Source organism: Ictalurus furcatus, chromosome 16 (genome assembly GCF_023375685.1).
Source record: "Ictalurus furcatus strain D&B chromosome 16, Billie_1.0, whole genome shotgun sequence".
NCBI lineage: Eukaryota > Metazoa > Chordata > Actinopteri > Siluriformes > Ictaluridae > Ictalurus > Ictalurus furcatus.
In genome coordinates, this window is record NC_071270.1 from 2,168,403 (window position 1) to 2,185,179 (window position 16,777).

Genomic DNA, 16,777 nt, shown 5'->3' on the forward strand with positions numbered 1-16,777 from the left:
CCGATTTGACACGTCCAATCACACACCTTCGGATCAGAAGGTTTTTAAGATTATGAGGAACATTTCAGCCCGGAGTCCACAAACTTTTGATCGTTTGTGTGTGTGTGTGTTCATTGTAAACACTCTAATGTGGCTTCCGGTTGAATTTCTGTTAGAAAAGAGCAGTTTGGTTGAACGGGATCCGGTGCGAAATGGCTTAAAGGCGTAAAACTTTATGTATTTATTTATTTATTTATTTTTTGGGAGGGGGGGGGGGGTTAAACTCACACAGATCTTACACTTGTGTCAACAATCCTCCATCAGCATGTGAACAGTTTAGTAAAACAGTAAGATAGTCTACTGCGATAAATGATTGTTTAATTTCATGCATAATGAGTGTCAGAAATCACAATTTGTTTATAATTTGAAATGATTTTGGTGAAGTTTACACTACTGGCTGGGTCTCAACATGATTTTGCTTTTTGGTAAGTGTTAAATTTCTATATATGATACAGCAATTGTGAAAATTCAGCAGTGAAAATACTGCATTTAAAGATTTTTCCATTAAGACTGAGGCAACTTTGTGAGTTCAGGCGGAATATCAACCGGCACCATTTCGGACATGTAGTGCACTATGTAGTGTACAGAAGCCTGTGATGGATACCTTTTCGTAGTGCGCCTATATAGGGAGCGTGAATCCATTTGTAACACGGCATCAATGTTCCATTAATGACCGTTATTAGCGGCACGTGCGGCTACAGTCAAAGCTAGGCCCGATACGTGTTCACTGTTAGCACCGGGTTTTTAAGCGTAAAATTGACTCATTTAGTGTTAATATTGTGTGTTTTTTTCTTCGTGTGTCACACAAAAACAAGGTTTGTTTTTCAAATGAGTTCCGGTAAGTTTGAAATAATTTCAAATGTTTAGGTACAACGATGTCGGTTTTGAGTTTCAAGCTAACATGCTAACTCCGGGTGTTTGTGGCCACAGGTGACGTTTGCGTCACACAGTTTTTGTAACTGTATTTAAATTAAATCTGTAAAAACATCATAAGAAAACGCATTCTACTTGTATTAAACGACACAATATTGAAATATAAATTGCCTTCGTTATTATTTATTTCTATTCTTGCAAAAGCTTTTTTATAACTTTTATGTTTAGTCCGCGAGTCGAATGAGTCGACTCTCTTTTTAATCGGCTCTATTAGGTAAGCTGAAAGTTATGAACCGACTCTCACGCATGAGCCGGTTCGTTTTATTTATTTAATGATTTTTTAAAAATTATTTATTTATGTTGTACTATATTTCGTCTGGTGCTTTGGGGAGCAATTATTTATGTGTATGTCAATGTCATTTGTTGTGCCTGGCTGATTTTACAGATATTTAAATAGATTTATAACATACTATGCAGAATATATATATATATATTTTTTTAGAAGGCAAACGTGTGTGTGTGTGTGTGTGTGTGTGTGTGTGTGTGTGTAAAAATTTCCTAACAATTTCTGGTGTAATTAGGCAAAGAACAATTATTACTGGTCAAAAGATTTTGGCAAACTTTGGTTTATTAAAAAAAAGATCCACTGAGTCGTTTGGGAGTCAAGTTATGAATGATCATCTTTGTATTTCTGGTCAAGATTAATTTCCTGTAGACATACTGGTCTGTATCTTGATCGGCTAATTGAACTTTCCACAGTTTAATAGAATGGAGAACGGACATTTTTGTATAATTCCTTTGGTTGTACTAATTTGTGTTATTCGCTCACCTTATGCCACACCAGTTAATTTTCTATGTTCTTTGTGGTCCGGACAGGTTAAAGTGGTGCCAGTGACTAGAAAATGCTGCAGTTGCCTCTCAGGCCTCTTGTGCCTCTATCGGCACTCGCTCTGCTCGGCTGGTGCTGGTACACCTTTAGGAGGAAGAGGAACCCATGCGAGAGGGCTGAGGAAGGATTGTTGTGCTCCTCTGCTGCTAGAAAGCAAAGTATGGCGGCGAACGTTGCGATACAGGAAGCCGCTGCCGATGGAAGTGCACTGGCAGCACAGGATGTGATAAAACACTGCCATTTTCACTCACAGGAAAAACAAGAGGGTGGCCAAAATTTGGACTGTAACTTCTCTCAGCTTAGCAGTACCACGGATGACTCGTCTGTCACGTCTGGGGCCTCACAAGCCACCGTTCTCGTCTCTACGCCGATTGTACGACTTCTAAAAGGAATTCGTCCGGAACCAGAAGGGGAGGTTTCCAGAGCTCAAGCGTCTCTACTTCTGGCCGAGAAGCCAGAAATGGAGCCGGAAAAGCAGGACGACACCATTAAAGGTCTCTCGGACTTTAAAGTGATCGAGACTGAGGCTTTCGCAGAGCAGCCCACAAGGATCGTGTGCCCTGAAGAACATGGAGTCACTAACGGGTCTGAAAAGCGACGTGAAGGAGGCCCGAGCGAAGTCGATGGGCTGGCCGTCGAGGTTCTCGACGGTGCTACGGGAGAGATCCCGGCAATCGGTGGTGGCATTTTAAAAAGAAAAAGTCCCTCGGAACCGAGGGTAACTCCACAAAGCCAAGTGCGACTTCGAAAAGAAATCGACGAGAATAACAGTTTAGCGGTCACTAAGGAAGATCTTGGTGCTCTTACTCAGACAGCGGAGGAAAGCGTCTCTTCGGCACACAAGCCGAGTAACCCCCCTTCAGCGTTCCCAGCAGGAGAGGATTCAGGTTGTAGCACGTGGCGTTCAGAGGATAGCGTAGACGCAGAGAAAGCTTCAAGCAAGTCTCGAGCTGTGGAGAAGACATCATCCGCTGTTCCGTTATCTTCAGGAAGTCGTTACGCCGTAGCCCGAAAAAATGAAAAACTCTCAAGACAAAAGTCAGATGCCTCTAAAGGTTAGTCTGACTCCAACAGAAATATGTCCTTTACACTTTCTGATCAGCTTTTTAAACTATTTTTTAGTTTCACTACTACTTCAGTGAATAAATACATTTGTTGGATTAATATGCCATAGGTTTGTTGGGGTAAGATGCTTAAAATGGCTGCTTCGTCAAATGCTCTATTACAGGTGCTAACGGAGTACAGTGTGTGAACGGAGAGAGCAGAGTCACCAGCAAAAGAGCCACGCAGTCTAGTTCACCCCACACTCTGTGGAACATCGAGGTGCCATCTGTGAGTGTCAGAGTCCAGTCGAACACTGCTTAAATACGTCTAGACGTCGGTGAAGTGACGCATTCCTCATACTGTGCTGTTGAATGTGCTTGCAACACCTTTTTTTTGTTTTGTTTGTGGCAGCACCTCATTGGGCGATTAATTGGAAAGAAAGGGACGTATATCACTTCCTTGAAGGAAAGTTCTGGCGCGAAGATCTACGTGTCAACTCTTCCATACACGTACGAGTTTCAGGTCTGTCACATCGAGGGTGAGTTTGCTCCTCAACCGAAAATTCCTAAATTGTAATGGCACTCTGTGTCCACTTGGAGGCAGCAGCACGCTTTCTAATTCTAGGCTGTTCTGCTCAGGGTCTGAGGCGCAGGTGGAAAAAGCTCTGGCGCTGATCAGAAAAAAGTTCAAAGATTTGGATTTGAGCAACCGGCTGAGCAGTTTACAATCTGCTGCAGTCCATCCACTACCCGTCACTTCCTGGGTAAGTAAGCGGCTGCTATTCTTATATCCATCAGCAGTATATAAATAGATAAAGAGCAGCTGCTTTTAAATTAAAGGCCCAGATTTGATTCTGGGAGGGTGAACTCGGGTTTCATTTCATGGGCAATATCCTTCTAAACCACAGATTGATCTTTCAGTTCTCATATTAAGCCATTTTTTAAAATTTATTTATTTATTTTTGCAGGATGGACAACAGTGGGTTAATCCCTTCTATTGTTTTTGTTGAGGATAATTTAAGTACCGTGATATGTAATTATAGACTCTTTACCTTTTCTCATTATTCTGCTTCCCGTGAGTCGCGTCGTATCCCTTTCACTGCCATTTTGAAAATAGAAGCACGCACTAAAATCACAGTTGAATTTCGTATTTGATTCGACCTGTAACCCAGGGAGTAAAATATTTTTGCGCGTGATTCAAAACAAACTTTGGTCCACCCCCTTTTTTATTTGTGTTTTTATTTATTTATTTTATTTTATTTTTTAAAGCCCCAACATAAATCTGAAAACCGTCTGCGTTCATCCTAAAGGTGTTCGGTATGGTTGAGGTCAGGACTCGGGGGCGCAGGGGCATTGAACTCGGCTCCTGAGGGGATCATCTTGCTGCTACTGCATACAAAGACATTCTAGACAATTGTGTGCTGCTTTCAACTTTGTGGCAACAGTTTGGGGAAGAACCACATATTATAGTTGTGATGGTTGTGTCCACATACTATTGGATCAGACTTACCAAATACATGTGGTGGGTTGTGTGTGTGGTGTTTTGTTTTTTTTGTTTTTTTTTTTGGGGTGAATGTGATCATATAAGGAGTTTGTGTGTGTGCTTGTATCTAGCTACTGCTCCCTCAGGACAGAACTGTGGAGGTAATCGTACCTCGGGTGGAGGCTGCAAACTACCTGTTTGTTCAGCAGCACACACACCCCACCTATTACGGCCTGCACGGTCTCTCAGAGCAGATGCTCTTCTGCTACAGCCATTCAGGATGCCCCAGCCTGCCCACTCCTGTGGAAGGTACATCATACCAGCAAGCTCTCTATATACACACACACACACACTGCATTCAGGTCTTGCCCTTTCCTGTTGGGTATCTCCCCTTCAGCTTGACTTTTACACATCCTGATTTGGATCCACTCTGTCCTTTACGTAATTTTTTTTTTTTTTTTTTTTTTTTTTTAACAAACGTACACAATACATGCAAACATCTCAATTCTGAGCTTTTGAATAATATCGTTTCCATCTTCCTCACAGCAGGAGTGTTGTGTGCGGCCCCGTCTCCCGACGGTGCCTGGTGGAGAGCTCAGGTTATCCAGCATTACAAAGACTCCAACTTCGTACAGATCAGATACGTGGACTACGGAGGCTACGTGACCGTTCACCTCGCTTCTCTGAAGCAGATCAGGTTATTCCTTTCTTCTTCTGTGGCTCACCCATCCCCCAACCCCCCTTTTTACAGCTTTGGATGGGATTGGACCTGAAGACTTGGAAAAAATGTCTCAGTTTTGCTTATTTTCACAGGTCTGATTTCATGACATTGCCTTTCCAAGCGTCTGAAGTTATGTTGGAAAACATCGCGCCTTCGCCAGGTATGTGCAGTAACGGTAAAATAATACTTTCCACACTCTCAATCATTTATCCATGGCGTAATTATTTAGTACAGGAAGTTACCTTTCCAGCGTCTTTATTTTAGAATCGTGTTCAGACCAGAAGAAGTTTATAGATTTTATACCATTCCAAATCTGCACACAAATTGCGCGTGCTCCATCGCTGACCTCCGTGTTTGCGAATCAGCCGCGAACTTTCAGAATGCCGTTCCTTTTTATTCCTCAGGAACGGGGAAGTTTTCAACTGAAGCCAAAGAGGCTCTTGAGGAATTAACACAAGGCGTTCCTTTAATCATGAAGGTGAGAAACTGATATCACGAACATTCGTGCTTTGCTCCCCCCCCCGTTTTGTCTAAAGTTACTGCCTGTCTTTAATCATTTCTCTTGAGTGAAAGCGTGTGTGTGTGTTTCTGTTCTTAGGTGACTGGTAGTCAGAACGGACTGCCCTTAGTGCACATGTGGAGATATAGAGGAGAAGAGGTTTGTATTGATTGATTGATTTACGTTCATTTAATAACTTGCAGAGATGCATGGATACCATTGGTACTTGTCGATTACTGATATCAAATTGAGTAACCTACTTGGTATTAACCAATCAGGAGGCACTTGTTTTTTGAGTAAGCATACGTGAGCATGTTGTGTGTGTGTGTGTGTGTGTGTATGGGGTTGGTTATTTATTTATTTATTTATTTATTTTTAAAATGAGCAGCTGTCAAACAAGCCTTGATTGTTTTCTTGTTTAGTTTTTGCACTGGACCCTAATGTTCCTAGCAAATAACCAAATCACCTTTTCTATAAATACATGCCCATTTATTTCATCTAAATGGTGGGGAAAAAGTCTGAGCCGCCGCCTTCTTCAAAAAGATCCTTCTGGCTCTTCGAGACGGTGGCCATAACTTTAAATATTCAGCCACACAAAGAAGAATTTATTTTTTTAAATATATTCTTTTATACCTGTTGGTACATCACACTGCATCCTTGCTCGGTGTACAGTAACCCGGAAGATGGTGTCTCTCCTATGTGCTGATCTGTAGATGATTTCGGTGAACGGAGCGCTGGTGGAACGTGGGCTTTGCTCGTGGTTGGACAGCCACTGATGGTGAAGGCCTGTACTGTACACGTCTACTTCACCTCTGCTCCCCGTAGTCTGTACTCTTTGTTCACACGGGCCCTGGTGCGCATGCAGCCGTGCTCCTTGTATTATGTAGAACTCATGCGATTTAAATTTCTGCATATGAAAATGAACTGACTTCCTTGAGGAAAAAAATAAATAAAAGAGAGAAAAAAATATATGAAGGGAATCAGCATGAACTTTGGAGCAGATTACGGTCAGATTGTAGTACTCCATTACAGTATGTTTATTATCATTTCTGTATAAGATTTAAGGAGTTTTTCCTGATTGGACAGATTTGTAATGCTCAATTGTTTTTCTTTGTATCTCTGAGGTACATCTCTGAAACTTTGTCAGGAGTTGAGTGAACGTGTATATACCGATTTACGTCTAATTCTTTAGTGCGGCTTTGTTACTGTCACTTTTTTTTTATTTATTTATAATTTATTTTGTGTTCTTTTTCTGCACGTCTTTTCCCATTTTTTTTTAAAAAAATGGGGAATCTTAAGTAGGATGTGGATGTAATGTGAGCCTACTGGCGTCAGGCTGCTAGGCTAAAACGCAGATTAAAGAAAAACATCTTTCTAAAGAAAGGCACTCGAGGGTGGGTGGGTGGGTGGGGTGTTACTATCTTTGCTATATTAAGATAAAAAATAAAATTAAAGAAACCCTCTTAGTGTGCTGCTGTGTTTGTATCACATCAGTAACACCTGGTGTTTGTGTGAGGTTTTCTTTTCTTCTGCTTGTGTGTCTTAAAATTTAGGTTTTTACACTTTTTTTTTTTCTTTTTTTTTTCGGTTTAAAATATTAATAAATTTAAATAAAAGGATTTCATATAATTTTTGGTTTTACAGTTTAACCTGTTGCTTTAATAGTTCTCTCATACCCGCTCTCACATTTTGCTGGAATTCTACTGAAGATTTTTGGTGGTCGGGGAAAACCCATCAGGTGCCGTTGTGGCTAAAATCTTGCAAACAGACAAAAATGACCAAAATTGGGTTTTTCTGCCACTACGATATTTTGACACTTCAACGTCATGTATGTATAACAGTGAACGTCGGCTTCGCTTAAATTGTCGGAGAGCCGTAGACCTCATCCAAGTTCAGTTTGAAATAAGGATGTCGGCGAGGCCCCTACGTCGTCGCGTCATCAGAAAGCGCCGCTTACACACTCTGTAGAAAAAGTTTTTAAATGTTTGACTGGCCTGATAAAAAGAAAGGAAGTGGCGTCAACAGGCCAGGAGCGAGTGAACGCAACGGCGATAATTTCCCCGCCGATGTTCGCGTGCGAAGAGATGACGATGTTTAAATGCTGTGACTTTTACCTCAGGTGCTGAGGCTGATGTGAATGCTGCTGTTAACTATTTTCCCATGGTACTCCTATAATTCTTTATGAGAATTGTTTTTATTAAAAGTGTCTGTGTTCCTTTTTCATAAGTAAATTTGGTTACAAATGTAGAAGTGGGCAGTGCGATGGCATTTGAAATATCAAGCACTATAAAGAAATGGCTTATGATAATCTGTTATTTTATATAAATTAAAGCTTATTAAATGTGAAAGGACTGCTGGGTGGGTGGGGCTTCTGACAGCCTGTCAATCCATAGGTTGTTCATAAAAGTTGGTATGCAGATTTGTAATTTATGGCTTATTTGTTACATATAAAATACAAATAAAGTTACAGTAAATATCGCTTGCTTTTAGACCATCTGTGTCTCTTAGTTGGATTTAAGTTTTTGAACGTAATCGTTTTCCTTTAAACTTTTGCAGGTGAACAGATTTTAAAATACCGGAAACTTGTAGTTTAAAATGATGTATGATATTATAAAATATATTGTTGAAAATTTTACCGAGGGTTCTTCCAGACTGCCACACACACACACGACTGGGATCCATGTCTAAGTACCTTAACATTTCACTTTGCTTGGGTTTTAATAAGAATTAAAATAGTTTAGGTCTTCGTAAGTATTGACAATGTCCCGTTTGTTTATTTGCCTCTCTGTAGAGTGATATCTGCAAGGAACACGTGCTACAATCCTCGATCTAGGAAAAGGATACCGCGCCGATATTATTGACATCCGGTGCTTTTTAGAAGCTCTCGAGTTCGATCGTCAGAAGATTGGTTAATGACCCAGGTAAGACTTTTTTTTTCTTTTTTTTTCTTCTTTTCCTTGCAGTCATTCAGTGTGCAACCACACTCTTCCAGGAGCTCCTGAATAAACTATCCCATGTCAGGGATTAAGGGATTACTAATTTAAAAAAAGATTTTTTTATTATTTTTTTTTACATAAACACGCATCATGCACACGTTTTAAAAATGATGCTTTAAAAAAGAGACTAAACGAAAAAACCCTGATAAACAGCCCACTCCGTACGAGCTACGTTTCTCATAACGATGATTTGTGCGTTCGAAGTACTCCGAGCCAGCCAGTCCATTTATTCTCATTTATCCTGACTCCGTTTGTTAACTAAAACGATCTCTATAAGTAACGCCGATGTCCGTGGTCAGAATGCGTTCATAGCAGGTCGGGGGGGGTGGAGGGGGGAAACTTCACACTTGGCTTGATGAAATTACTTTCGCTGGATTTAAAACTCTGCAGATTTTTTTCTAAGAGGTACTTTGCCTTTCACACCGTGATCTTACAGTTGAACTAGACCTGGGCTTTTTAACGCTTTTAGCACTTGGCGCTTGAGGAACTGCAGTCATTACAGACCGGACAAGTCATTTTCTCGTCAAGAGCGGCTGTGACATTTTCCTCTTGTTGATTTGGTGCTTTCTGGTCAGTTGGTGTATTTGTTTTTTTTTCTTTTCTTTTTTTTTCCTCCCCCTTTTTGTCAAGGCGGCCAATTTTCTTTCAGTCTCCGCTCTATTTTCTTTGCTCCATTGCTGCTCGATCAGCTGCGCTGCTCTGTACGAACAGATTGTTGGATGGGAGTAGTGTATTTAGTCTTTGGCACACAGAGCAAAGTATTGCTTTTCTCATTTTACTCTGTTTACTGTGTGCATGTCCAAATTACAGACGGGTCACTGCTGAGACTTCGCTCTCTAAAGAAGCTGGATGTTTTTCAGGCATTGACCCAAAATCATGCGCCTTTTTTATTTCTTTGACTTCTTTCCAGCAGGGGAACTCGGGCTTAGTATCTCTGCCGTGTTCTCTCTCTTCACTTCTTGCTCGTCTCCATCAACCCCTCGTCGTCTCCCGAATCCATCTGCCTGATTCTTAACAGTCTTAATCCAGGGTTGGGAGAGGCGGGGCTTTGCTCCGACGACGTTCCTGTTAGAACAATTAGAACAATTCGGTGTCTCTGAAGATACGCTGAAGATTCAGATGATTTCATGTTACCGGGGTGTATTCTTCCAGTGCAGTAATATTTCCTGAACAGAAAATCTGTTTCCCTTTTGCATGCATCTCAATCCCGAGTAAAGGTTTCATTCCGAACGCGTAGCTATCTAACAGCTTGAATACATCGTGACGTTCACCACGTGAGGAATTCACTCTTGGCTAGCAAGATTTTAGGCATCTTTACGCAGACTAACTGCTTTTATCTTATACTCTTTGTAGGAAGCTAGTCAAGGCGAGATAAATAATAATAATTTAAAAACAAAAAAAAACCCCCAACAACAGCTGGGAAATCATGTGTTTTGAATCGCAGCCGTTCGTGACCGGAATCCAAGAGAGCGAAATCGTTCACCTTCTCTGGGTTCTCTCTCCCATCTGTGAGCGCACGTATGCGGAAGAGGGCAGATAGCGCTTTCCTCCTAGGACATTACCCCGCCCTGTGTTACAGCATGAGCTGTAGTTCAACAAGGTGCAGCTGGTACTCTGCCGTCTAGTTTATGATTTTTAGAAGGGTAGTATCGTCTCAAGTGGAACACTGAAATTTATTTATTTATTTTAACTAACCGGAAGTATAAGCCGTTTCACAGTCAATGGAAAATGAAGTCAAACGCACGTAATGTAACGCCGGTAGCTTTAACAGGATACCAAAATTCACCGAAAGTGACCTATGCGACTGTACCTTGATACGGTGAATTTAAAAAAATAAATAAATAAACGCACCGCGTGGGCTAATTTTAAAGAATTCAATTCATTGGTAAGATGTCTTGTCCACCAGAGTGTCGTTGGCCTTCTTGAAATCGTATTTTCTCATCCGGCACCAGTGCCCGGTAGCCCCTCCCCTCTTCCGCAACGTAAGCAAAGCTGCGGTCGTTGAGTGCGTGAAGTGTCCAACGTTCCACGCGTCGTTCTTTCGGTCCAATGAGTCCATCATCCGGGTTGTCGACGTATGAACGCCCTACTCGCTCTATTTATATTACAAAATGGCGTAGAATAGCGCACAAGTATGCGATTTGGGACTCACCTTTAGCCAGTTATTTTCTGAAGTGGATCATATCTGTTACATTTCCAAATGGCGGTGATTTGTCTGCGGCTTAACCTGAGAATTTTGAACTAAAGTCTTTTTAACGTAACTTCTTGTAACCTTCTCATTTTTAATCACGCTCCTGTTTAAAATGGACGCTTCTCTGGCTGAGAGGTGCGTCTTTTCCATCTTGTATGACCGTGTCTACTGAGCGAGCGAGCAGCCGTGTGGTTTTCTCCTCGTCGTCCTGCCTTTTTTTTTTTTGTTTCGTCTGTTCTGGGACAGTGTGTCTGCTGCTTAATTTCTGTGGCAGAGGTTGATTTATGGGCTCTGCACAGCACAGCAAAGTGGAGCCATCACGCTCCCTAAGCACTGCACTCTCTCCATCATGTTGATCAGCCACACTTCCTGGGTGTACTCGGCTTGTCGGATTGGTTTGTGACCCAGTTTCTCACCGGCGTTGGTGCTTTCAATTTCCAAACCCACTCACTCGCTTGTGGCTTTGGAGATCGAGAGAGAGGAGACAGATATGCAAGCGGAGCTAGGCTTACTAAATTATTTCTGCGGTTAAGTCCAGATTTATTATTGACATCTTTCAGGAGTTTTTGTATACACGCAATGCTTCAGATTTTCCAAACATTTAGAATATCTTCATGTCATCAAGTTAATAAAACTTGACCCTATAATAAATAATGCCTAGAAATGTCAGTGATTTATTGACGGGCAAGAATATTTTAAATAAACGCAAAGAAATAGTCATACGGTTTCTTTTCTATGTTTGTTTATTTACAGGAAACCTTCGGGAGTTTTAAAAATGGCGTTTACAGATTTGTTAGTGTAGACTAGGTTGTTATTTGAAACAGGTGTTTTGTATTACTCGATACATCTCATGTTTGAAAGAACGTCACGTTAAAATAAAACTCTACGGCGTCTACAATATTTTTAATGACAGATATACCACCGATATCAGGCAGTGTTTCAATATTAATTAAAAGGAAAAAATAAATAAATTAGGTGCTAATAATTCCGAAAGGTTGCTCTAAAGGTCAGGGCTTTTAAGGATAATTAAAGAAAAATAAACCATGTTTCTGTTAGTCACATTTCCAGGATGGCTTTTACAACCGACATTTTATTCAATTTTTTTTCAGTTCCAAGCTAAATTTAATAACGTGTTCTATCCTGTAGATGGAGCTGCAGGCTTAAATGTGAAATTAGTGGCCAAGACTGTCCTTCAAGCCTTAAAGTCTTTGCCAAATGTTTTAGATTTGCAGTCAATAAACCACTTAAACAATGTAAACTGTTACCTCTTTGAGATAAACAGAGGACTCGTGTAGCTGTATGAAGCTACGGTTCCTCGGATACACTCTGTGGACGTTGTAAGAGATTAAGGATTGTCTTTTGGAGGTTCTCCAAGGCAATAAACTCCAAGAATAAACCCCAAGCAAAACTTCAGGCCAATAAACAAGCACAGATGTGAGTCGCTTTGCTGATCGGGGCGGACAGTCGTACCTTGCTCTTTATCCCGAAACGTCCCGAGTATACAGGGTCCTTTTTTTCCCCCGCTCTGTGATTCCTCACTTCAGACGTGCGCTGATGGTATCTCGCGTGCCTCCCTGCCCCGTCCTCCGACCTTCACTGTCTGCTTTTGTCTGGCCTGCATAAGAGTGATGACGCCTCTCATTGTGCTGGCAATATGACAAACAAGGAACAAGATTACCTGTGGCATCTGGGTGGTCAGGATGGATGGGCCAGTGGATCCGTTGCAGTGCATCTCTTCTGCAATGCATTGTGGGAGTGCATCAAGGGCATGTTTTGTAAGCTGACTGATCTCAACATGTGTACAGTTCATGTAACAGGAATTCTCTCTCTCCCTCTCTCTCTCTCTCTCTCTCTCATTCACACACTCACTCTCAATAATGGATGGTGATGGGTGTTCTGCTACAGCGAACGGTCGAAGCTAATAAGAGCTGTTAAAAGCCACAAATCGCACCCTCTGTGGCATTGTTTTATTTGTGGTGGAGGGAGAGGGTGGGTGGGGGGGGGACGGGAGAAATAGTACCAGATCCTGAATAATGGCAGCACTGCATCAACACTGAAATATATTACTGATATTTACCAGAGGGCATTTTTGGAGCAGAGCAGTTCCTGTGCATTATGCACATTCATTTTTCTTTTCCAGTGCATGGAGTAATGCAGAGTGTTGCTGTACATAATTGGACGGTGTTATCTGGAAGGATTTTGCAGGAATCGTATACATTATAGACAGCGAAGACTTAATAAAGTTACAGGCACAGTCGTATTCCGAAATATAAAGAAACGTGCATCAAAGATAATCATGATAAAAAAAAATTCCAAGTAAGTAAATTTTTATACACTCTAAAAAGCTCTACTCTTCCGGGAAGATTTTGGAGCGGGACCGTGGGGATTTGTGATCATTGAGCCACATGAGCGTTAATGAGGTCGGGCTGCGACGCTGATCAAGGAGGTCTGGGGTGCAGTCGGTGTCCCAGTTCATCCTAAAGGTGTTCAGTCGGGGTCGACGTCAGGGCTCTGTGCAGGACACTCGAGTCGTTCGAGTCTAACGTTGGCAAACCATGTCTTCACGGAGCTCGCTGTTGGAGCAGGTTTAGGCCTCTTAGTTCTAGTGAAGGGAAATCTTAACGCTGTCGCCTACAAAGACATTCTAGACTCTTGCGTGCTTCCGACTTTGTGTTAGCAGTTGTGAGAAGAACCACATACGATCAGGTGTCCACATACTTTTGCCCATATAAAGCATGGTTTTGAATTAAAATAAAAGGTCTTCCGTGTGTGATGTCCACGTGGCTGCTGGTCATGTATCGGATGCAGTTGCTTTCATCAATGGCTGGGACTTTACTCCGCTCCGCTCCTTTAGCTTAGTTTCTGAGCAGTCTCGTGTGGCGACGTACCTCTGCTCGCTTTGTGCAGCGCTTGTGCAAATATGGTTTCAAGTATACGTTTCCTTTTTCAGTGCAACATTTCCGTGCTGTGCGCAGGCAGCATATCTCTGCCGTGGCATCCGAAAGAAATCTCAGTATTTTTTTAAAATGATATTACCTTGTAAGTCTGTTGTACTGTACATGCTGTTTGTCATTGTTCAACATTTATTAAATGAAAATCTTACTGGACATCCACTATGATTCGTTTGGGTTCGGGTTCTTTCTCTGCAGTATTTAAAAAAAAAACAAAAAAAAACCAAAACAACAGATACGGATGTTTGTCATAGTGGCGGTGCGTTAAACGCCTGCTGTAGATATATTGGTTTGATTAGCAATGTTAGGAAAGTTCTTATTTAAGATGATAATTCTTATCGTTTCCTGCCTAGGCTTATGTTTTTGTTCCTGGAATGATTCACTGTTAGTAACGATCTTATTTATTCCCCAGGCCGGCGTCCCGCACCTAATCTAAAGAAAGGGCACCGAGCGAAAGCATTCAAAGCCATAGGGGTTAAACGAAAGGAGCTTTTGTGACATTCGCCCTCAAGGGAAGCCACAGTGTTTTCCCCTACGTGCATTTTTTCCCCCTCTCTCTCTCTCTCTCTCTCTCTCTCTCTCTTTCTCTCTCTCTACTTTCGGGCTAACAAAAGAGATATTGGAGATCGGGGTTGCTGTCATTTGAAAGCAGTGACCTTGCCCATGCTTCTTATTATTAACCTAACCTCTTTTTCGTATTGAGTGGAAAAAGCACTTGAGCGGGTGCTCGGTTTCAGCCACCCATACCTTGAAGAATTGCCTCCATAATAATAGAACCTGTGATTGTTCACAGGCAACGGGAAGGCAATCCCCATGATAAGAATGATGGCTTTGCCGAGGAGATGGGATATAAACATGGTGATGAGAGGGATGGATTTGAGATGGAAAAAGAGGAGACTTTACATCCCATAAGCCCTTCGAGTGCCAAGGTTCTGTGGCTGAAGGGACAATGGTCAATGAGAGCTTAGCCTTGATTCCAGGCTCGAGTTCCGCAAAGACGTCTGGATCAGCTGCAGTTTCGTTGGGAATTTAGTGAGGTAAAATCGTGGGCTGGTATGTATAAGGCTTCTGAGAAAGATTCTTGCTTAAAGGATTGGAGTATAAATGTGTTGTAAAAGTTCTCAGAGGAACTTTTAGTGAGGGGTAGGAGCCGGTGATAATCAGCTGATGATTTCAGCTCATTATCGGAAATGTACTTTTCAATCTACATATTCCATCATGCCATTTTTACTCTTAAAAGCAAACAAACATATCAGTTAGATGATCACAGTTCAATCAGACATAGTGTTGTTTCTTGTGTTTATGGAGATATTTCATCACTAATCAAATTTGTGGAAAAACAGATTTTTTTACCTCTGAAGCACTTCTAAATACTCACCCGTTTAAGAATATCTTTAAGGCTGAAGAATGTTTTCTTAGGCCCAAGTGTAGGATAAATCCAAAATCCCCGCCCGTCATATTTGCGGTCAATAGCGTTTTGACACCCAGAGCAAAGAACTCGATGCGTATTAACGATGGATCATATCCAAAAAGACGGGTGAAACTCCAGACCGTCTCTAGCTTCACTCAACCCTGGAAATTAATGAGAGCTTCACTTTGCAACCGAGACCTTGAAAACTGGTGTGTGTTTGGCCACTCGATATCTCAACGTCCGTAATAACCACGTAGTCGTCATTACTTGACGAAAGCCCTCGGATGAGAGGCAGTAGTCCTGTTGCTGTGACTTACTACTAGTAGATAAAAATGACAAAAAACAAACGGCACAAAAAAAAAGGGAAGCAAAATAGTTTCACCTTTACACTACCTTCAAATTAAAATATTGTCTTTGAAAACCCGTGTAGACATGGTTTACTTAAATGGTCTCTAAGAGACAGCGGAACAGCACAGCACAGCATTTTGTTCCATTAAAATGTCTGAACTAGGGCCAGTTCAAGAAAGAAAAGTGCAAACAATTACGTGTCGGCCGTAGCGCTTTGCCCAGCCTGCCAGGTCTCGAGCTGTGTGTGGACGTAGACCAAGCGCTGAAAGCATGCGCTGTTGTCAGTATGCAAGTCGCGGAGGAGGCTGCACAGCTCAGCTGTGTTTCCTCCTGGCACGCAACCAATTGCTTTCAATATTTCTTTTTGAAAACGTCTTCCCAGGCAGGTAATTAAGTTTCTTCCCACCCCTCCCCATTCTACTCTTGGCACGGATCTCGGAGTGTAAATGATTCCAATTGAGCGTGGACTGGAATTTAATTGATCAAAATGTCATCCTCTCTGCCACTCATGTGGACGGAGGGTAATAAAAGAACTGAGGAGTGGAAAAAAAAAGTTTTACGGCTCTGGCTTGCCAGCTGAAAAGGCAGTGCCAAGCTGTCGAGGAGGGCTGGCTATGCTAAATGTGCCAATAAATATAAAGTGTGCTTTATAAACTTGGGCCTTTCGAAATTGCGATGGTTTTCGAACATCTTGAATTTTTTGAATAGCAACCGGTTTCACCTTCTACAGCTGGTGAAGGACGTCTGTCCGAAACGTTCCTGCTACTCGAGAAGTAGGAAGTGTTCCAACTTCTACATTTTATTAAGGGGAGCTCTCGCATAAGGACTGTCCTTTGGTGTGTCAGGTGATGTAGTGATGTGATTAGCTCTTCCTGCCTCCGACCTGACTGAGATCAATGAATGCTGTGTCCACATCGACAGCCCAACCCCATTAAAGAGGCATCAGTCTGCGTCCTCACAGTAGCCTGCCAAGCCCCCTTATTCACTATCGAGTCTATGGATCAGGAACACGCAGAGCAGACAGACATCATTTACTGCTTAGAGACGGCCCGTCTGCTTTCGATACACTATATTGGTCAAACCGAATCAAAGCGTGTCTACTCAGCGTCACGTCAGGGGTTAAGATTTTAGAGCAAATCTAGCTGTAGGTGTGTTAATTATATCAGGTCATGAGTTACTCCGTGGTGCCGTAGCACACCTCAACGCATCACGATTCTCGAAGACTGCTGATTAACGACATCTACCGTATAACGTCTGTATGACGGATCCATCAAGGCTTAGTCCTCAGTCTGTCCTTGACTTCCCCCTCTATGCTTTATTTACTCGCTTTATT

The 16,777-nt window shown here is 42.0% G+C and overlaps 1 protein-coding gene across 3 annotated transcripts in view; it reads left to right on the top strand.

The window, feature by feature from the left end:
- The first annotated feature begins 1,312 nt into the window (after positions 1 to 1,312).
- Positions 1,313 to 16,777, top strand: part of akap1a (A kinase (PRKA) anchor protein 1a) — a 50,268-nt gene continuing 34,803 nt past the window's right edge. The window contains exons 1-10 of one of the 3 annotated variants that reach the window (XM_053646205.1): positions 1,316 to 2,856; positions 3,030 to 3,133; positions 3,257 to 3,383; positions 3,484 to 3,608; positions 4,459 to 4,636; positions 4,874 to 5,024; positions 5,141 to 5,208; positions 5,453 to 5,526; positions 5,647 to 5,706; positions 8,339 to 8,468. In XM_053646205.1, coding sequence (XP_053502180.1) covers positions 1,815 to 2,856; positions 3,030 to 3,133; positions 3,257 to 3,383; positions 3,484 to 3,608; positions 4,459 to 4,636; positions 4,874 to 5,024; positions 5,141 to 5,208; positions 5,453 to 5,526; positions 5,647 to 5,706; positions 8,339 to 8,380 — 1,971 coding nt within the window. In that variant the 5' untranslated portion in view covers positions 1,316 to 1,814 and the 3' untranslated portion in view covers positions 8,381 to 8,468. Of the gene's footprint in view, positions 2,857 to 3,029; positions 3,134 to 3,256; positions 3,384 to 3,483; positions 3,609 to 4,458; positions 5,267 to 5,452; positions 5,527 to 5,646; positions 5,707 to 8,338; positions 8,469 to 16,777 lie in introns of those variants that run through there. The other 2 variants (XM_053646203.1, XM_053646204.1) reach the window with 2 other exon arrangements.